The following is a 23054-nucleotide window of genomic DNA, read 5'->3' on the forward strand; positions in this document are numbered from 1 at the left end:
ACGGGGTGAATTGGCAGATTATGACATGACCACCTACCGTGGGTATGTTCCCCTCTTGGACATCTCGGCTCTTGAACGGGCTCATTTATTGCTTCCGCAAGGTCCCCCCGTCTTTATTTCGTACGCTTCCTGTATTGCCCACCTTCATGGCACTATGGGTGGTGGCGCTTCAAGTTCTCAATTTGTAGGTACCGAAGGCGGCGGAGAGGCGGAAGGAGAGGAAGATGAACCACAAGCTCAACCACAACCCCAAGCACCTCAAGCGGATGATCCGGTGGATTTGCGGAGGATTTTGAACCAAATCAATTCCAACAATCGTCAAATGAACTTAAGAATTGATGATTTGGTAGAAAACAACATGGTGATGAATGACAACCTCAACCTTTTGAGGCGTGAGCATAGATCGACTCGGCATCGGATGCTTTCCTTTTTCCGACGCTGAAATGTGGAGACTTCACCTACACCTCCGGATTCCCCGCCTCAAGCATAGGTTGTTTTCTTTATTTTTATTTTTATCTTGTTATAATTTGGTACAATTTTAATTTTACTATGTTTGGTACAATTTTCCATTTTTAATTTTATGTTGAATGTTTCATTGGCTACAATTTCTATCTTTATTATCGTATGCCTTATTTCGTATTTAATTTTTATGTTTTCTCAATTTTTGCACCAATGAGGACATGGTCCAATTTAAGTGTGGGAGGAGATATACATATAACATTTACACATATACGAATAAATGCAACGAATAATTTTTTATGCAAATGCAACACTAATATATTGCAACACATTTTTCATATGTTCATAAATTAACCATAAGTTAATATGATTATTTGTTTAGGTTATCATTATCGTTAGAAAAAAATATTTCTATACGTATACGGGTAATATTTTTCAAATTTTTCACAAATCTCCGATACGATTTTAAGTAAAATTATCTCGAGTAAATGTATTTTAAATAAATAAATTCTTTATTTTCAATCTCTATTTTATATCATGCAATTCATGATACAATAAATCTTATTTTAAATTTTCAATTAGGTTTATAGGCATTAAATTGAACTAACAATTTTTAGCTCGGTTTGATTTCGTCTTACATTAACACCAATTGAAGTTTTTAAGGAAACTTTAGCCATAATACATGTTGAATTTTAAGTCAATATAGGATGAATGTGCTATCTTTCTTTTTCCCAATTTTAATTTTATAATTCATATTAATTAATCAATTAGTTGAATTCTTAACTTTTGGCCACGATTGAGACCAACCTTATCACAATCAAGGTATGGAAGGGAAGAAAATTAAGTACCGTTTACTTTTGTGCTTTGAAATGCCTTGAAACGAAAGATTCAATAACATGCGTGCTTATATCGTCCCGAATGCTTCAATTCAAAATTGGAAATACAAGACGAGTGATATATCATATATTATACTAAGTTAGTTTGATGTTTTGCGTATAAATTTACCATGCGAAGTTAGTCTTTTCGGCTTAACTAATTTAGGAGGTGATACAGAGATATATGTTTTATTTTTATAAAGAGATTAGCTAAAGAATAAATTCAGAGAAATTTTGCTCGGGACTAGCAAAAGATTAAGTGTGGAGATTTGTTAAGCCCAAAATATACCTAAAATATCATCGATAATTACATCAATATTGCTACGAATTTATGCTATTTATAACTGTTTAGAAAGCTTTTACTCTCGAATATGTTTCTTTCATGCAAGGTACATAAATATTTGGTAAAATCCAAATAGGAACGAAAAGAGCTCAAAAACAGAAGAAAAACCCTATAAAAAGGAGTCGAAGACGACGAAAATTAATAACGCCAAATCGAGGATGAGAACGAAAGCCAAAAACGACGAAATGTTCCGTGCCGCGACCGCGCCCCCCTATTCTCGGTCGCGACACGCTCCCTTCAGCTTCTCCTTCCCTTCGTTCGAAGACCAATTGATGCTCCCCCATTCTCGGTAGAGAATTAAATATTCTCGGTAAGAGCAGGAGTCTGTAGAAGCCAAATTGCACATTTTCATTTTCGATGAAACACGTTCGTTCAGGTGGATAAAGACGTCCTTTCACAACGGATACGATCCTTCACAATGGACACAACACTTCAATCAAGACTCTTCAACATCTATAAATAAAGAGTTGATGAAGAGTTGAAGAGATGTAGAAGAAAGAGATTAGTATAGAATTTATGCAGAAATTCCGAGTCAAGTGATTCAGAAGTTAGATTTCGATTTTGTAAAAAGCAATATGATGTACACATATTGTTTATTCAATAATAACAAATTCAGTAGCGTTTAGACATTGTTCCAATTTAGTTTTCATTTTGGTAATAGACCGACCAAGTCTCTATTACGAAGATTCAACGAGAAGATTGAGTAGAGGATCCGCCCCTGAGCCTGACAAACTCTAACGAAACCCAAGGAAAGGATTGACAACCCGTTCACTTGCAAGTCGTCGAATGTTTCCATGCTCCATGTTCTCTGTAAACTTGTATCAATTTATATTTCATCTAATAAAGTCCGTTCTATTCGATAGATTTTTATGCAGCACTTTGGTAAAGGATCCGAAGTGGATTGATGCTGGTGTTTTCATTAAAACGTATTTAATTCAAAATCTTTACAAGGAAACTTTGTTGAACACTTAGGCAAATTATTATCTCGGAAGAGTTTTAATTTGATTAAGGGCAATTATCCCGGATAAGGATTTTGTCATGTTCAAAGCCTAATAATTAGAGGTTCCGTCATTTATTTCATCTTTATAATTCATACAAAGTTTAAAGTTGTTTTCTTTGCTTAATGCAAACAAATACATTTGTTTACTTTTCTAAAAAGTACTAAACGTTCCTTCTTGCAAATTCATTCTTAAATCAGAATATTTTCTAACATCTTCATACTCTAATCTAATTCTTATTCTAGCAATTTCAAAACCAAAACCGATTAAACGATTTTCCATATTATAAACCTTAAAAGTAAATTTAACCGATTCAAAATAAGTTTTGTTTGAAAAAACGTTCCCTGTGGGATCGATATCTTTTATTACTACAAGCGTATACCGTGCACTTGCGGAAATCGCTCAACAACTAGGCAGTGTTATAGCAAGCAATAATTTAAGGAGATAAGGGTTAGAAGGATATTACTCAGCAGACGTATCCTGGTTCGGCCTCTCCGCCTACGTCTAGTCCCCGGAGTTCCTTCTGAGCTTTTTGAATTCTCTACTGAGCTCTTTAAAGGTAGAGCACAAACCTTTTACAATAGCAAGCTGAGTATATAAGAGTACCTTCCTCTATTCCTATACTCACTCCTATTACTAACGCTGAGTACTATAACCGAGTACTCAGCTTCTCCTTTCTATACTTCTAGAAATGATACGTGTTTGTTTGTCCTAAACAACAATTGCTAAGACACTTTAGATGATTCAGATCACTCTAGACTTTTACACAAAATTGGAATTGGTGTAAAATTTGCTTTGCTTTTCTCACAGAACTTCGAATATCAAATTGGTCAGCGTTTCGACTTAATTGAAGATCTGCATCGAATGAAGCATTTGAGTGGCCTATTTATAGTGACACTTGAAGCACAAGTTATTTCGAATTTCGAAATAACCGTTGGAGGGAAACGGCTTCCTGTCGCTTTCACTCAGTACGTGCTCAGTGTCTTCGGCTAATCAAAACCTTGTATCTTCTGTCTTCTGCAGTGCTCAGCAGCTTTTCGTCAGATAGAACGAAATGTTTCCACATTTATGGTAAAGTCTTATAGACAGCTTTCTGCGTCTTCTGAACTTTACCCGAAGTAGAAATACTTTGTCTCGAAGTTTATCTAGGCCAGCTGCTGACCTGACTATCTTGTCGCTCAACTCAGCAGCTTCGTCTTGAAGCTTTTGGTCGAAGGTTTCTCGATCCTTCCCAATGATGGGCTTGCGTTTTACTCAGTGAGACCTGCGTTTTGATCTTCTTTGGCCGTGAGGCTTTGACATGTTGACTTGGGCTTGACTTTCTCTTGTGGGCCTTTGGGCCATACAACTTAATGTCTTATAAATTTAAACAACTCAACATTGAACAAACACATTAGTACAAATAAAACAAAGCATTTAAATTTAATGTGTTGGAATATTTTTATCATGGAGATTTAATAATTTTGTCAAATCAAAATCATGTGGAAAGGTGTTTCAACAAACACAACTTTTATTAAATCAAATATTTAGCCTCCATTGGAGTTTGGATTTTTATCTTTTGCGTTTACTCAACCTTCAAGTTTTGCTTAGAAGATTGCATTCTTTATCGATTTACGATTAAAACCGTTCACATCGACTTAATCTACATTAGGTTGGGTTTTGGGGAATTTGAAGTTGAGGGATTTTTTGAGCCAAGGATTTGTAATTTCCATATGCAAAATAAGTTAGAAATTGAGAAAGAAAATAGATTGAGGTCTGTTGGATTTCTATTCTCGTTAGAAGGAGTTAGGGATTTAGTTTAGTTTTGATTTATTTTTGCTATATACAAAACAAAATCGTACAAAGTAAAATACACTTTTTTTTTCCGCAACTAGTCATGTGTTCGTGATCTGTTACTAGTGAGTGATAAAATAACGCACATGTGAAGTATAGATGACAAGATTCATGACCAAAAAGATAATTTGATGGATTATTTCTCAAATTAACCTAACTTGTCAATGTGAGGAGTAAAATTGTTCTTGGCTGCCAACTTTAGGGTTAAAATAGAAAAAATTTAGACGTTAAGGGTAAAATTGTTCTTAACTGCCAACCTTAGGGGTAAAAGTGCACATTTTTTAACATTAGGGTAAAATTGCTTCTCGCCGTAAACATTAGAGGTATTTTTGCACATTATCTCATCTAAACAATATATATATATATATATATATATATATATATATATAGTTTTAATAAATAAAATTTAATTTATACTTAAATATATATATAACGTAATAATTAATATTAATAGGATAGGCTGGACTGTGTTAGCCCGTACTATTTTTTACAAAACCAACCCCACCCTAGATATAGGCAGGCTTCATCGGGCACAGGTTAGGCGATCCTAAAGTCATTTTTCTTGTCCAAACTCGGTAAATTGGATGCAGGTCTAGACGGGCTAGATGGATATCCGGACCCTTGATATTGTACTGAAAAAAATGTATATCATGGGAAATTATACTATACAACTTAGTGCACCACTTTATCCGTGCATCATACCAATATCTAATATCATGTCATTTGCCAATAACAAAAGGTATGTGTGGGCCACTTTCTTGAAAAAATGTGTTTTTCCAAAAACCTTTTACAAAATTAGTCACTAAGTAGCCTAATCCAATGTACTTACGTTTTTTACTTATCATTTCTTTGAAGCAAGTAAAAATCGCATTTACACTGTTAGTTGCATGACCCTTGAAAATACACCACAACAAAAAGACCTCGGTTCTACTGATCTTATTACTATCCTTTTTCCCCAACATGTTATGGGCTATGAACTTATAGACCCGGGGCTAGAACTGTTAGGATTGAAATCATCACGCCCAGTTAGTTCATACCATGCTTTCTCAGGCCCATTTTTTTGGGCCAACAAAGTAAAGAGCCACTGTCATTTTCTACCCCCATATTGGCGATTATCCACTGTTCACGTTGGTAAAAAAATTGACCTTTTAACCTAAAGGAATAGGTTGAGCCATTTTTAGTATCCATTTTTAACGTACTTAGGAACTCTAGAGTAATGCTATCATAAGCAACTACCTTTTTGGTGGCCAGTTCGAACCATTTATAGAACTTTAAGATTTTTCGAACATCCTTATCTACCCCTAGAGTCACTAAGTAAGCATATTAAAAACATGCATATAAGCAGGGCATAGAGCAAAAAATATTTAAATCTTTCCCCTTTTTTCTTCGGGCACACTTTGTTTAGGTCGGTAAACATGCAATCTCAAAAACATGCAATCTTTCCCCTTCGGGCACGCTTTGTTTAGGTCGGTAAAATCCACACAGAATCACCACTTGCCATTTGACATTTTAACCAAAACAACATCAGCTTGCCGTTTTGGGTATTGGACTACGTCAATATGGCCACAACCCAACGCCTTCTGAATTTCTGCCTTGATGATTTTTTGCATGTCGGGTCTGTGGTTTCTCAATGTTCAATAAATGCATCATAAAGTTTAGCGATATGCCAGTTACATCTACCAAACACCATGTGTAGAGATGTTATATTTCAAGTAACCAAGTACATCAGCCTTTACAAGCTCACACAACACTGAAGTTATCTGAATTAGTTTGCCCTTCACCAGCCACACGGTCCTCAATGCACCAACTAGCTCTAACATATCTCTCTCCTCCTCTTTTCGATCTTCTACTTGGGCTTCATATTGAGGGGCACCATGTAGGTCTAGTGAGCAACCATTTGGTTTCCTTGAGCCATTACCATGCCCTCCTCTATTGGAATTTGCCAAGCCAAATGTCGGATGGATAGGGCCCCGAAAGAACTTGACAACATGGGCCTACCCACTATTGTATTGTAGGGTAAGACCGTGTCTACCACCAAGAATCCAGCTTCAGTCCTCGAGTTTGGTCCGGAGTCCCCACTTCTACTTTGATATGGATGCTACCTAATAATGGACTGTGTGTCTATTGATTCCTACTAGTGGGGCCATATTTGGAATTAGTTTTTCTGTGCTGATGGGAATGCTTTTGAATAATTTCCTCACAATGATAACTTCTAGTATCTACAAATCCTTCTAAACCCTGAAGTCCGTGATCATTATCTCAATAACTAAAGTGTCATCATGCCATTGGTCTAACTTGTTCATGAGGTTTCTAAAGTAAAAGTTGGACCGAATTTCACTTACATTTTCCAGACTAGTTATCTCCCTTTTTCTTTTAGGACCCGATACGATCACATTGATGACGCCCTTCGGCATTCTCTCCTCCGTCTTCTTTTCCCTTCGAGAGCATTCTCCATACTTTTTAAGCAAATGATTCAACTTACCGCTTTCTGCCATCTTTTTAAGCTCGGTAATTAATTGCCTACAATTCTCCGTATCATGGCCTTTGCTCTTATAGAAATCACAATAAGTACCATTGCTATGCCTTGAGGTCTTCTTCAACTTACTTGGATATTGGATACTAGATACACAACTTATTTCTTTCAACCTAAAACAAAATATCATTTCTAGGAGCGTTAAAAAGGAAAAAAAAGGCTCACATTGCTTTCACTGGTCTTTGTCCTTGTGATCCCTGTTTTTTTCTCCCTTCGAGGGACTCTTATCATTAGTTGGACCGAGAAGATCCTTCAACAAATAGTCTGGCTTATGCTCGTTTGAGCGAGTATAACTTCTCACCCTTTTTGTTAAGTCCTGGAAGTCTTTGGGCCTGGATTATCTGAATGGCCAAGGCATGGAAATGCTCAATAAACTATGGCAAAGTTTTTCCTTAGATATGGACCACCCTATTCAAGTATTACATCGTGTTCCCTTTGAGGATGGACGTGATGAAGTGCTCAGCAAATGATGAAGTCATCTAGTTAAAGTTCTGAATGGAATCAAGGATGGACTAGTAAGCTGTTGAATCTTTCAGGGTTGTTGGGAAGGTGGCAGAGGACATCATTGATTGTTATCATAGCTTCGATTGTTCTTCTGGAATTTTTGACATGAGTGGTTGGATCCCCTGCCCCTCCATATTCCTTGAGGGTAGGGATACAGAACACCTTAGGCATCAATTGATGCCTAATCTCTATGGATAATGGAATGCATGTATTTGTTATCTTTAGAGCTCATGTTTGAACTCCAGTCTCACTCTTGGAATTTTGCAACTCATTTCAGATGACTCTATGCATTTTGTGCTTGGTGATAGGCTCGTCATCCTCTTCCTCTACCGACTTTTCCTCTCTCTCATCATGTCTCTCATCGGGTGATGCTTTTGTTGGTCATTTATTTCCCTATCTTCTCTATCTTTAGAGTGACGTCTAGGCTCCTCCACTCATCATCGCTCCGATGATGTTCTCCTTCCAGGGATTTCTAGCGTTAGATCTTTACAGTGGCCCCCTTCGTGTTTGAACACTAGCTCATGGCGCACAACATTATATGTCTGTCTGATGAATGGACTATGGGTCATGAAACATTTTCTCGGAGGCGATGGGATCCTCTAGTAGTGGTCAGAATGTTAGAGGGAATACTGCCCTATGGCACAACTATTCTCTCGGTTGACATGACGTATGGCCTCTTCTGCCACACATAGTTTTCCTTCATGAATACCATCTTTGGTGTATGCTCCGTCCTAATACCATCCATATCCCATCGAACCTGGGTGAGATTAGGGCTCAATTATCTGCTGATCTCATCAAGGAACCGCTGATGTTTGGGGTCCATGGGTTCCTCGTGGAGTTGGTCGTGAGAGACCTGTAGAAAATCTACTTGAGATTCTGCCATCCTTTCTTCCTGGATTATAAGTCCTGAAGGTCTACTGGTCGTAGCTCCGTGAACTATGTCGATACCCAAAATAATTGGTCGTTAGGATGGTGTGTTGGTCCACACTCATCACACCAATTGATGTCGTGCAATATGTTCTGCCTTTTAGGACCATCTTGAGTAACTTGAAATAGAAGTAACAACCGGTCAAAGAGGGACCGACATCTGATAAACCTGCTCCGATGCTTAAGTTAGCAAAGGTTGAAGACAATAGGAATACTGGTGATTATGATGTTTACATACCTTTTTAGGGATGCTCATGTTATCTATATATAGTAGCTCATTGGGGTGACTGTCGTAATCATGAAAGTGTGCTTTAATGACTCACTAGACATATATCAACTTTCGGTTGGTTCTGAAACCTTTAGAATGCTAAGACGTCGGGTGGTGCACCCTTCCATATAGCAGACGTCTTGACAGATGTCATCGCCTGATTGGTCCTAAGGTCTTCAGATCGTTATGACGTCAGGTGGCCTCCTCTGTCACATAGCAGTTGTCCTTTGTGCAATTGCCTCTTATAATCTAAGGGCTCTCCTTCTTCCACTATACTGATACTAGGACGAATAATGGATATTGATCCACATGGCTGGAAGGTACCGTTAGCATCTTCAGGTGATATTCTTTATTTCAGATCGAACGGTTCTTGTGATTTTTCCTGATCTGAATGGTGACATTGATCCACGTGTAAGAGATGTTTTCTAGAGATATTCCTAGTGTATCAGAAATTATGAAAAAACCCGACTAAATGATATTTAAAAAATTCTAAATTTGAATTAAGTAGATGTGTGTCCACGAATCGTTCTCTAAAAGTATAATGGTCCCTCCATGACATCTATTGTCAGGTGACGACTCTTATTATTCTTGAGAAACGAATGTTTCAAAATCATTGATTACATATTGAATTATGCGAGAAAATTCCTTACGAGTCTAGTATTGAACTATGCTATGCGATTTATTCGACTTTCCTAAAAGGTGGCAACTCATATTTACGTAATACGCTCGCCCCTATCAGAAAATATTTCCGTCCACCCATTCTAATGAGTTACAAATATTATATATATATATATATATATATATATATATATGGTTTATTATTTAATATAGACCTCTTCACGGGCTGGATACCTGCCCGTCCCGCCCAGACCTATGTCCCCTGAACCGGGTTTGGACATGAAAATTTATCTTTAAGCCCAGACCCGCTAAAGCCCGCCTCTTTTTTGGACGGGCTTGGAATTTATAAAAATAGCATGGGCTGGTCCAGCCTTGCCCGCCTATTAATATTAATTAATAAATTTATATATTAATATTTATTTTAAGTATAAATTTAATTTTTGGAAGAAAAAAAAAACTTCCATCATTCTCATCATTCTCTTTCCAAATCAAAGTGGATCTACTTTGAGAAGGAAGAAGGAATTTTCCTTCTTCCTCCTCCCACCGGGTTAGATTGTGTGTTTTTTGTTTTCTTATTTAGTATCCATATATTTTGCAGATCTCTATATCTGTCTGAATTGTATCTGCTCTCAATCATTCTTTTATTTATATCTTTTTCGGATTTAACAAGTGCCGAAATGATTTATCTTATACGTAGATCAATAGATCTATGTGGTTGCAACAAAAGAAAGGATTCTGATCCAAATATTCGAAATGGTCTGAATGATGAAGATCAGATTGCTGCAGTTACTATTCTACGGATTTTGATTTCCAAAAAGTATATGTTTCATTGTTTTTTATGGCCCTGTTTGGAAATTAGCTGTTAGCTGTTAGCTGATTACATTAGCTGATTTGACTAGCTGTTTGTGTAGACATGTTTGGTAAAAATTAGCTGATTGATAATAGCGGTTTGTGCAAAAAGACGAATAAGGGCATTAATTTTGGCGCAGGAGAAGAGGGAGTCTATCTATTAGGGTTAAAGAAGTCCATTAATTTTAATATTGCAAAACGCTAATTGAAAAAGCTCCTAAAATGAGCTTTTTCTAAATTAGCGTTTTCATCCCAAAACTCTCTCTCAAAACTCTCTCAACCAAACACTCCAATCAGCGGTTTCGGTGGCAAACCTCTAAAGTTGGTCAAAACCGCTCTTTTTATCCCAAAACGCTTTTTACCAAACAGGGCCTATGTTTTTTATACCTTTTATGGGGTTTTCATGCTCTTTGTAATCAATTTCGTCCCTTTGTGGTTTTGTTAGGATTTTATTCCTCGTACTTTTATGATTGTATTGGTACTTTTTTCATCTAATGAAGTAAGTATGTTTATAAAAAAAAGTATAAATTTAATTTTTTATTATTAAAAATATATATATATATTTAGGTGGACTTATATGGATCGGGCTCGAGATTTGATTTTTTAGCCCGAGTCCAGCCCGATCCGAGCCCGCCTAAATTAACAATGGGCTGGACTGGACTTGTATTGAGCATTTTTAGATCCAAAAAAAACCCGATGGGCCCGGCCCACCCCGGCCATAAACAGGTCTAATTTAATATAAGATAATTTATTTAAAAAAATTAATATAAGAGAATTGGAGATATAATTCTTTTTTCGAGTAAATAAATTATGGATATTTTTTTTACCAAATAATTACAAATTAAATCTTTCCAAAAAAAAATACAATCATAATGTTATCTAATTACTTCTCTAGAAAAATATATATTTTTTGATTAACAAAAATTTCCATCTAATTTATAATGTAGAATATTGTGTAGTCTGACTCTGAACGATTCGAGTTCCCGTCCGACCCGATTCATTGAATTCGCCTCTGATTGAAATTTGAAGCAAAGCAACTTCACAGAAGCCCAAAACCTCGAATGGATTTGGCTGAGCAAGATGTTGTTGATTTATTTGGGGAAGACGAGTTTGAGGAGGATCAAGGAGACAAAGACAACAATAATCGCACCCAAAAATCATCTCCCTCCTCCTCTTCTTCATCCTCCTCCTCCGGTTCTTCATCGTCTTCTGCCGCTTCTTCTTCTTCCAATTCTAGTGGTGGCGGAGGTAGCAGCAGCGCCGGCAGTGGTAGTGCTAGCAGCGGAGGAGACGATGATGAAGAGAACGGTGAAGAAGTCGACAATATTAAGTCTAATAGTTTTAATTACAGGCGTTCTAATGAGATAGATGATCGAGACCTTTTTGGTTCTGATAATGAAGATTATGTTAAGTCTTCTGCTGTTAGCCCCTTTCCAATTCCTGGTAATCTTATTTGATTTTATTTTAACTTTTTTTTTTTTGCTTTTCCCTGTTTACTAGTGGTTTTATATGTTGGGTTTTTGTTAGTTCAATGGTGTTTCCCGTTGTTATTTAATCAATTGAATGCTTTGATATTTGGACTTGAAAATGGAACTTAGAATTTTCTTTCGTGTTTCCTGAGATTTATCTTCTGATATTATATCACTTGCGAAATTTTGTTTTATGCTCAAATATGATTATTTTGTAAACTGGATAAACGAGGTTTCTCCTCGGTTACTTTTCCAGTAAATGTTTGATTGAAGTGATCTACATTTGTCCATAAATTTCATTGGAGCCTAGTTTATTATAGCTATTGGTTTCAGGTGTCATAGGTATTTTCTCATTTATTCCCCATTTTCTGAGCCCATGTATTTGTCACCACACACACAAAATTGGGGATAGTTTAGTGAAATCTTAAGGAATCCTTGTGTTCAAAAAACCATACAAGAATGAGATAGTTGTTTCTATGCAGCAGCATTCATTGACATAAAGAGCTCATGTCCTTTATAGTGATCCTATAGTTTGATACCATCAGAAAAAGGTTTGGTTTCAGCTGTTTCTGTCTATTGAAGTGATATCGAGTTGATAATGTGATCAATTGTCATAATTTATTGCTCATGAGAGAAAATGGAAATCTTTTTGCACTTTGAAGTACACATAATATATGGATTGATTATTGCTAGCTCTTGTTAGCTTCTGCATCTCTTTCTCTCTCTCTCTCCAATTTTCATGATTTTACCCATCAAAATCTGTTGGCAGTGCTGCCACCCATACGAAATAACAACAATCATGGTGGCAGAGGGAACTTTGGACGTGGCCGTTGGCAAAATGATAGGGGAGCTGGCCTTCTTCCTCGACCTGGATATCCTCCGCGACAGGGTTTTGGCTACAATTCAAAATTTTCAAATGGTCATCGTGATGAACGATTTGTTTCTGAGTTGAAATTCTTAAAGAGTGAAGAGACGTTATCAAGGAAAATCGTTGCTTTTCAGGCGGTGGGTATATGTGAATTATATTTTTTTTTACTGTATATAAAAATTCCATTGAGTGTTTATTGAGCAGCTTTTTAATGTGATATTGCCAACAGTTCTCCATAACTGACACAATTTTCAGATTTTAGCAACTCATAATATGACCTCAGCTAGATCACCATATTGCTATGTCGTTTGTTTTGTTTGGATTTGAATATCTTATTGGTGTTACTTTTAGTAGTTGTGTAATATTATTATGTCTATACTGTGCTTATTTGTTTGATTCTGGTGGACTATTTCGCTAGAATATTTTTCTATGAACTCTTTATTAGCCATATCGAATTTACTAGTTTCGTCTTGTAGCCTTGTGAACTTGGCTGCTATAGTCGTGTGGAAGGTGGGGATGTGTACTTTGATGATCGCAGCTTGGTAAAATTTCTGAAACCTGCTTGCAGAGGCTCAACTATCATTTTGTGAGGTTTCATTCTTATGTGATAGTTTTGCTTATGGTTATTGATAAACTCTATTCCGCATTATTAGAGGCTTTTTAAGCGCTATGTTTCTGAAGATGTTGGAGCTGATCTCAATGAAGGCTTTGATACTTTCATTGAGAAAAAAGGTGTGCTTCTACCTGAAACTGTGACTATATGTTTCTATAAATAAGTTTGGAATTTGCATTTTAATCCAAAACTGGTTTTTCATGGCGTGTTGCATTTTATTTGAACCCTTTGTACTAGATTTGGGCTCTGAAGGTTTTGGTGATCTTCTTGGATGCATAAGAGACAAAAATATTCCACTTCAAAATATGCATTTTGTGGTAAGTATTTTTTCCTTTTGCTTTGAATGCAGTTTAATCGTCTGATTAAGTTTGCTAACTAAACCTTTTTTTTTCCTTCCCAGACTTACCGTAACAATCTTAATAAGGTAAAGTACTCTTATTATCAATCATTTCATTTTTAATATTGTTTTATTTATATTTAAAAAAAAAAAACTTATTAGATATTGTGTTGGTTTCCTAGTTTGTTTGAGACACAAAATTTTTACTAGCTCTGACAAATTTCTAAGTTTTTGTAAGATGATGGAATTTTGAAATCTATTGAATCAACTTATCTTGTTGCAAAATAGTTTTTGTTGGCCACCTTGATTTATAAAAGGAGGCCACCACTTAGGGGTGCAATGATGTATTGTTTAGAGAAAAAATATAACAAAATAGTTTGGTTGTTATTATGCAGCCTTTTTAATGATGTTCCATTGGCATTGGAAAATATCTAATATCATCAGTCTTTTTATTATGTTGATCTGTTAAAAGATCTAAATTATTTATCCGGGGTAAACGTTGTTGTTGTGTTACTGAGCGGTCACGGGTTCGAGTCTTAGGAGCGGCCTCTTGCCAAAATATTGTCAAGGGCAGGCTTGCCCCCAGTACATCCTTGTGGTGGGACCCCTCCCCGGACCCAGTGCACCGGGCCGCAAAATAAATAAATTAGGAAATGATATAATAAAATAAAACCAATTTAATTAAGATTTAGTGGTAAACATATGTCCTCAACTTTGATATTTTATCACAAATTCATTTTTTTTTTACTTCCCAACTTTAGTTTCAATAGTTCTAATTGTTTTAACTGGAAATCCAATTGCCATTAGCTTAAAAGTCATGCTAAAAGTGACTTGGCATTGAGTTATAAATTATAATACTAAATTAGAGAAATTAAAAAATTATTGCCTCAACTGAAATAACAAACTTATCACTACCTCTTACTCGTACGCAATGGTCATTGTCCTTTTTTCTTTCATTTAGGCTTATCTGTTCTCGAACATTTAAGGAAACTTCCTTGAGCTAGAATCGCCAAATTCCAAATTGTGTTTAACACATAGTAATAAACACACAGAAGATTCATGGCTATGTTTCTCATTGTGGCTAACGCCTCATAATAAGCACAATTTCTGCATAGAAATTTACCATAGCCACTTATTACTTTACTTTCGAACACTATGAGCACCAATTTATCTCCTTAACTTCCTTCTTCTGCAACCTGTCCACCATTTATTAATGGCTCTCTTTGAATACGCAAGGGGATTCACTCAAGCAAGTTATTTGAGTTTTCTCCATCAAGATGAGATTTGAAATAATTCAAACTGAAATTTGGAGATTCTCCATCAGATGGAAGTTATTGGTAAATTCCAGTTACAAACTACTTGGTTCTATAGAAATTTTTGGGGCTTTTGATGGGAATTACATGTTTCGAATGAATTGCTAATGTTATGCTCATGCTCTCGTTGAATACTAGAGTGAGTAGGGATTCATGGAATTTTGAAATTTTGATTGGAGGAAATAGCAGATGGTGGCTAGACTTTGCTTATTTTGACAGTGACAAAAGGTAGGGAAGATGGACAAAAGGAGGGAGGGAAAAGTTGTAGGGTCAACTAGGTTAAGCATAACAGTAACTGTTGCTGATGAGTGTGCAACCTTTTTTTTCTAGTAATATGGTGCAAGCTCAGCTTTCTTATCTGATTTTTTACCTTGTTCTTGCAGATTCCAAGTTGAAATATTTCTAAAACATTGACAACTAGGATTTGCAATAAAATTCAGATTGCTTAGATTTGAAAAAATAAATAAAGAAACCTAGAGTGAAGAGGATTTTAATCATGAAGTGGATGAGACGGTGGAGGTTAAGAGGCATGAAAGTTGATGCAGCACATAAAAATTGTAAATTTTAACCAAAATATTGTAAGTTAGACTTTGTAAGTAAAAGAGGTCAAGGGGACTTTAGGAAATTTTGGAAGTTGATCCGCAAAATTTTAAACAAGTTGGGAGTTCATTGTTTTATTTACATCAGTGAGCAGATTATAATTTTTTGAGTTAATGAAATCTAACCATGCTTAAGCCTAAGGGCCTAAGCCTGCAAATGAAATTAATAAAATTGAAGAAGTGGGTGAGACAGATGAATTAACCAAAATAGTCTAAGTTAGACTTTATAATAATATTGTCGCAAAGGTCAAGGGTCTTTAGGGAATTTTGGAAGTTGATCTGCAAAATTTTAAACAAGTTGGGAGTTCATTGTTTTATTTACAACAATGAGCAGAATATAATTTTTTGGAAATAATTTCTTGATATGTTATGCTTAAGCCTCAGACTTGCATGTGATGTTCCCGCAGTTTATGTTTGGCAGCAGCCTTAGTTAATATATTTTCCCCAGATACTGGCCACTGCTTATATTCGACATGAGCCTTGGGAAATGGGTGTACACAAAAGGAATGGGGTGGTCTATCTTGACGTTCACAAGTTACCAGAAAAGCCACAGAGTGAGTTGGATCGTCGAAGGTACTAAAATTCATGTATTTGTACACAAATACCAATACATTCTTATCATAAAATATAAAAGTTATGAATTGTAATTTGTAATTCTATGCATGCATAGTAGCATCTATACTTTAAGTCTACAATAAATTCTATGCTAATATTACATGGCACCTTTCGCGGTTTATTGAATGGCAATTTTACTCTAATTTTGATGAAGCATGAAGATTTATGTGCAGTTTTGAGTGAATCACAAATTATGATATTTGGAAAAATTGGCTTTGTTTTCAGTAATTTGTAATGTGAATTATTTTCTAAAGAAAGACTAAATATGACTTATTTAGTATGAGACTAGCATGCCATATAATACACTAGGAATACATGGGATACCATGTAGGGTAAGAGACTACATGAATATGTTTTTACTTGGGAGCAATACACATATGTATATATACAAGTAGCTCCTGATATTACTCCTACAATCAAGGACACATATTGACCCTTCCAGCAGCCTAAGCAGCCTTAGGCATGCTGTTCGTTAATTATGTTGACTTATTATGTAACATGAAAGAACTAAATGTAGGAAGTTCGAATGATGGTTTTATTTTACTTGCAATTCTTATTAGCAGTAATTACTAGAAATCTCCTAAGGTTTATCAAAATATAAAGTTAGGTTCCTACTATTTCAAAATCCCCCAAGTGCCATTGCACTTTCTAGTCCTCAATTATGAAGTTTTGAAAATTTTCATTGCGTTGTACACCGACATGTTTTAAGTTATACAGTGCAGTTGTAAGGGTAAAGTCGAATTGCTCTTTAGTTGATGATATGAACTGGTATTAAATTGTCATAATATTATGCTAATTTTAATGCTTAAAAGAGATCTAGACGATAAACATCATACACTTGTTGATAATGGTGTAAGGACTAGAAGTCCTAATAAGCATAATTAATGAATTCTATGAGGATATCCGATTCTGCTAATAAGCATAATTAATCGATTCTGCTAGAAGTAAAATCGATTCTGCTAATATTGCGAAGTAAAATCGATTCTGCTAATATTGTGAATTTGCGAAGTAAAATCGATTCTGCTAATTAGCATAATTAATGAATTCTATGAGGATATCCGATTTTGTTGATTCAGATGTTACTGGGGATATTGTTTTGAGAGCCTAGCCACTGAAGATCCAAGAAGAGGTGATGGGGAAGGGATACATCATGTTGATGCCAATGTGGAGTATTGTTCGGTGCTCAAAACTAAGTTAGGTGCTCATCGTATTCTCATGGGAGCTGAAATGGATTGCTGTGATTCAACAAATGAAGGGAAGAGGTTTTATGTTGAGTTAAAGACAAGTCGAGAGGTTCACATGCGCATCTCCCTCTCTTTTTCTGGTCCTATATATTCTTTTTAATCTAAGCTTTACTTGAATAATTTCTAATTTCCCTCTATGATGCAGCTGGCTTATCATACTGAGGAAAGATTTGAGAGGGAGAAATTGCTCAAGTTCTGGGTATGTTACCATGCATTTATTTAATGCTACAGAAAGTGTTTTTTCCATGAAAACAGTCCTTATGCTTTTTTTTATTGCATAGGAGAGTAAGGGAATTATCTTGCCTGTTAAAAATCTGATAATCACCAAAAATAAATATATGAAATCACAGTATAAATTACTTTATACACTTCGACACAAATTCATGAAAACGAACGTGTACGATTGAAAACTTTGTAGGTACACATCTATTAACTTATTTCACCAGATCATTGCTTACTATGTTTTGTGTGATTATTTAAATTGAGCTAGACCAAATACTGATGCAAATATGATTTCATCATGGATCTTAATATTCTTTTGAGCCTTCTAGTGAAAGAATATCTTGTCTTGAAAGATAATTTCCTTACTGATATTCAGTTCTTACAAAAATATAATAAAGGGATAAGGTACCAAAATGGACTCAAAGTTTTTGGGAAAGTGGCAATTAAACCCGAGCGTACAAAATAGCACCATTTTAGCCTCAATACTCGCCTTTTGGGAATTGGAGTGCCGGGCGAGGGCAAAAAAAAGATAGACCAAGCCCGATCGGCTTACTCAATTCTTATAGCGGAGAGAGTGGTACCGTACTGGCTTTCAAGCGGCTTTCCTCACTCCCTGGCTCACTACTGGCATGACTACAGAAGAGAGACGATGCTAATGCCTAGAAGAAAATACAGAATTTGTACACGAGCTAGTACAGAGTCGGTCAATTTTGCAGGATCAAGCCCTGGGAGCACCCCATGCGGAAAAGCACTTCCTTAAAGCATAAAGCATTTCTATCCCAGATGTTTTTACTAACGAGAGAGAATGCGCGAATAGAAAAGTTAAAAGAAAGAAAGCCCCAAGCCGTTGATCTCTAACTAAAAGCTTGAGCTTGAGAAGCTTCTGGACCAGTAGGCCCGTAAAACTCACTAGGATAAGCGGTATTATTGAACCAGACAAAGCAACAAGCAATGAAACCAAAAACGGATAAAGCGCCTAAACTATAAGATAAGTAAGCCTCTCCAGACCATACAAGTGCACGGCGAGCCCATGCAAGCAAAGGGTTTAGTTAAGATATGCCAGATTCCGCCAAGTATACAAATAGAACCTAACCATACATGCCCCCAATTATATCTTCCAAAATCTTCTGCCAAGGTAACGGAGTTACCCAGCCCAGATTAAAGATGAGAACAAATCTCTGGACAATGCCATTTGATGTGTTCCATTAGAGCCCACTCCTCAGTATTGTATCCCACAGGTTATGTGGGTTTACAGTGAAGCAGGTTGGGGACCACACTCACAAGGTGTGGGCAACCACCTGCTGGTACTCGTAAGTCAGCTGGCTACTAGGCAACTACCCCTCCGGTTACCCTCGCCCTATGGTTACTCGTCACTGCTCCTTCGGAGCCTCGCTCTACTAGTGGTTAGTATGAATAGGAAGATGAAAACGAATGCTCTTCGAATTGGTACCTAAACCCTAGCTAGTTCCTGCCACCTATGCTGCTCCCCGGTGATCAACGGAGACTAGTGCTTTTGCTGTTGTCTCCGCCACAGCAGCCTCCGCTGGAAAGAAGGGAGCAAGGCCATTTTTAGACTCAACCCCTTAAAGTACTGCTACATGGAATAAGCCAATCCATCTACATGATTCTCACATCTTGATCTTTCCACATTCGTATCATTATCATTGGGTAAAGCTTTTTTTTTTCACTATTTATTAATTTCCAGTTGGTTCAGCGCCTCCCTTTCTAGGTGCTAATTCCTGTGATCTGACAGCGAAAGGGTTCTTCACTAGTGACTGATACATGGTACTACAATTTCACTTCTTTTTCTTTTTCCTTACATATGTGGGTATTGACATTTAAAAGCCTGTCTGTCTCCGCTCTATCTTACCGGGAAAGTAGGAAATACATTCCCCTGTTGGTTAAAGCGGACTTCTATACCTATTCTGTTGCCGAGAGATGTCAAAAACCCCTGTTCTGTCTAGCACCTTACTTCCTTTTCAGGGCTATAGGGTTCTCCACTTTCTTACTCACCAGGGGAATTAGCGGATTTAGCCTACTAACTACTTGCTCTTTCCTCTAGCTCCTATCTCTTAACTCCTAGCTACTAGCAGCTAACCCTAGGAAGCAAGCTACTAATAGCTACTGGCTCTAAGGCGGTAATAATTGTGAAATGGTACCAATTTAGCCTCGTGTAACGGAAATTGGGGCTAAATTGGTACCATTTCAAAAACGTCGAGGCGTTAAGTTCGGTTACCCAGGGCTACATTGGTACAATTTCACAAACGTTGAGGCTAAAATGAGGCTATTTTGTACGTTGTGGTTAAATTGGCACTTCCCCAAAAACCTTGCAGCCATTTTGGTACCTTACCCCTGTAATAAAAGATATTTTTTTGATGATATTTGAGGAGGCATTGTCGTCTGATGAAATCCCCTCCCAGTCCATCTATCGATGGATCGATAGATTATGGAAGATACTATTTGCTCTGAAAACATAGAGGATTTATTTCTTTTAAGTTGGTCTTTATGAAAGAAATAAAGCAATAGAGCCTTGGTAGCAATCAGTCAGTATCATGTGAACACGTCGTGATGAGGAAATGACATCATATAAAACCACAAGAAAGAGTACAAAAGAAAATAATAATAATAATAATAAATTAAACTCATATTCCAGCTGGCATTATCAGATACATCTTTGATCTTAATTCAATGTGCCTTACAGGTTTTCAAGGTCACTAGTGCATTTCTTGTTATTGATTGGCCACTGATGCTTTAATATATATATATTGCTGTCCTTGTTCTTTCTAGTGCATTTCTTGTTACGATTGACTAATTAGATATTGTGGCTGTTGTAGATCCAATCTTTCTTGGCTGGAGTTCCTTACATTGTTATTGGATTTAGGTAATTTTAATTGTTTTCAATTATTACATTTGATTATCAGCTTTCCGTACATGTATGCTACTTGAGATGCATTTCAAATATGATAAATTCTAATTTTCTCTCTAGCATGACATGAAAAAGACTTGCATTACCTGTGAAATATACAAAAGTTGTGTGGATTTTGATGTTAGTTGATAATGTAAAACTGTTGGTGTTTTTATCAGGGATGATGCAGGTCGACTTGTCCGTACCGAGAGACTTACAACTAAGGACATCACAAACAGAGTAAAAGCAAAGAACTATTGGCAGGTTGATCTACTAGTTTTCCTGCAACATTTTTCTTTTATGTGTGGTTCTCACAAGAGCAAACAAACTCCCTTCTTCCCCATTTGAAGCGGAGAATCCTGACCCTGAATCAGGGTTAATTAGAATAGGACTGTCAATTTCTAACATGACAACACGGTTTACAGAAACAATCCCCCTGACACAACCCATTTAACATGATTATCATTTTCATTGCATTGATATCATAAATCACCATATGGAATATATAGATCACATATCATGATTACGACACAACAACCCATTTTAACATCTCTAAACTAGAATTCTTCACAACTATTAGGGTCATTTGTTCTTGGCGTTTCTCGTTTTGTCCTGATTTGTGCAAAATTTGCAGGGAGGTGTCTGCCTTGCTTTTGCTGATGAGGTTCTTTGTTGGCTCTATGGAACAGTCAAAGAAAGTGAGTACTTTCTTTTTTATTTTTTTTAAAAATCTTTGTTAGTTAACCCCTGTACTTTTCGAATAATCAAGTCATTGCCTAACAAATATGTTAGGCATAATACCATTTTTAGTTAACTGGCATGCCATTATCCACGTCAAATGTAATTTTCTTAGTTCTTGTCGAACCAAATTATTTGAAAATTAGGTACTTAGGGCCAAATTAACCTGTGCGCCATTATCCATGTGAGATTTGTTTATTATACCGTAATTTTGCCATCAACTGATGCAGTTATTTTTATTGTGTGGCTTCAGATGAAGATTACATTTTGCAGTTTGCAGCGCCTTTTACGCGTTTAGAGCTTCTGCAAGCACAATCTTGCCCAGAGCCAATTACTAGCCATGTTCTGCAATTGTAAGACATACATTTTTGCAGATTTTAAAGGTTCCTAAATCTAATTACTGTAATCAGAAATAGATTTTCTTCTATACATAGTAATCATGTTGTAAATGGAAGTTGCTAATTAGGATTAGAGGTTTGTTTATCGTTTCTTAATCCTATTTTTACTGTTATATGCAGTAGGCTTCTCATAAATTATTTTACTTTCTGATGTTCATGATGATCAATTATTTTTATCATATTCAGTCCTTAAACTATCTATGTTTTATGTACAAGGCTCTAATAAATTGTTTTCTGACATTAAGTCTAGAGGTGTCAATTAACTAGAGGTGTCAAAATGGGTCATGACTTGACCCATTTAACGATCCGCTTAACCCATAAAATAAATAGAGTTGGTTGATCCATTTATAAATTGACTCAAAAACGGGTCGATCCATCTAACCCATTTAAAACTAGTTCATCTCTAATGTGTTCCACGTTTCCTCAATGGCATGTGGACTAAATTTTAGTTTAATCTTAAATTATTTTTGACAAAATGTGGAATTCAATTGCAGACAAAACTCAAAAACAGTTCTTAGAATAAAAACAAAAACCTTAGCAATTTGATATGGTTGCTGTTGGAATTGTAATATTGGTATTGTGATACTTTGTCCTTTAATATTGTTATTGCAAAGATATTGGTATTGTGATTAATCTATAATATTAGTATTTTATGTTTTAATTTCGGTATTGTGATGATGTGGTGTGATTGATGCGTAATTTTAAAATTTAATTTGGATCTGTAATTTTGACTCTTAATTGTGACCTGTAATTTGGATCCGTAATTTTGATATGTGACTTATAATTACATGTAATTTGTATTTTTAATTGTGACCTGTGATTTAGACATGTAGTAACATTACATTTGATAGCTATTGTTCTGAAAAACAATGTTACTTTACAAAAATTGTACCATATGATCATTGTGAAAATTGTACCAAAATATCATTCTTCCATAAATACTAAAACAGCATTACATTAAATGTGACAAAAGAATATATCAAATTAAGTGTGCCAAAAGAATATATCAAATGTAATAAAACAGCAATACTATTATAATCTAATTCGAAAAATGCATTCATTTGATTTACTCTTTCATTATCTCTTCTTTGACTTCCTTTGTTGTTTTTCATTGGTATTAGCTAGGCTAATCAATTGAGATCCCTTTGAAGTTCCCAAACACATTCTATAATGTAAAACAAACTTGATTATAAGTTCCACTGTAATTGAAACTTCAATATTGAAATCAACATCATGTAATATATTGATTACTTACGAGGGGTGGTTGCGATGTTGAAATTCTCGATCAACCGATCCACATGCATTTTTTAGATGATGTTGTTCCAAGAGGAGGCTGAGTAGATGTTGTTGTAGGAGGTCTACTCTTCTTTCTTGGTGGAGAAACCTACTTGTAGGAAATAACAATATCATAGATACCAAATTTTCATAACAACTAATCTCATTGGTGTTGCCCAACCTCTTGTTTCTCTCCTTTCTCATTCTTTCTTGCCATGCAGTCTCACCAGTAGTAATGTCAGCCTTACATC

General features: G+C 35.9%; 1 protein-coding gene across 1 annotated transcript; it reads left to right on the forward strand.

Moving 5' to 3' along the window:
* The first annotated feature begins 11144 nt into the window (after positions 1-11144).
* Positions 11145-21663, forward strand: LOC136232414 (NAD-capped RNA hydrolase DXO1). Its single transcript, XM_066021556.1, has 13 exons — positions 11145-11650; positions 12446-12681; positions 13021-13086; positions 13198-13276; positions 13395-13474; positions 13558-13581; positions 15855-15979; positions 17098-17314; positions 17411-17464; positions 20322-20368; positions 20572-20656; positions 21027-21090; positions 21384-21663. The coding sequence occupies exons 1-13, from the start codon at positions 11269-11271 to the stop codon at positions 21485-21487; spliced, it is 1563 nt and encodes a 520-aa protein (XP_065877628.1). The 5' UTR covers positions 11145-11268; the 3' UTR covers positions 21488-21663.
* Positions 21664-23054: the final 1391 nt, after the last annotated feature.

Source organism: Euphorbia lathyris, chromosome 6 (assembly GCF_963576675.1).
Source record: "Euphorbia lathyris chromosome 6, ddEupLath1.1, whole genome shotgun sequence".
Lineage (NCBI taxonomy): Eukaryota > Viridiplantae > Streptophyta > Magnoliopsida > Malpighiales > Euphorbiaceae > Euphorbia > Euphorbia lathyris.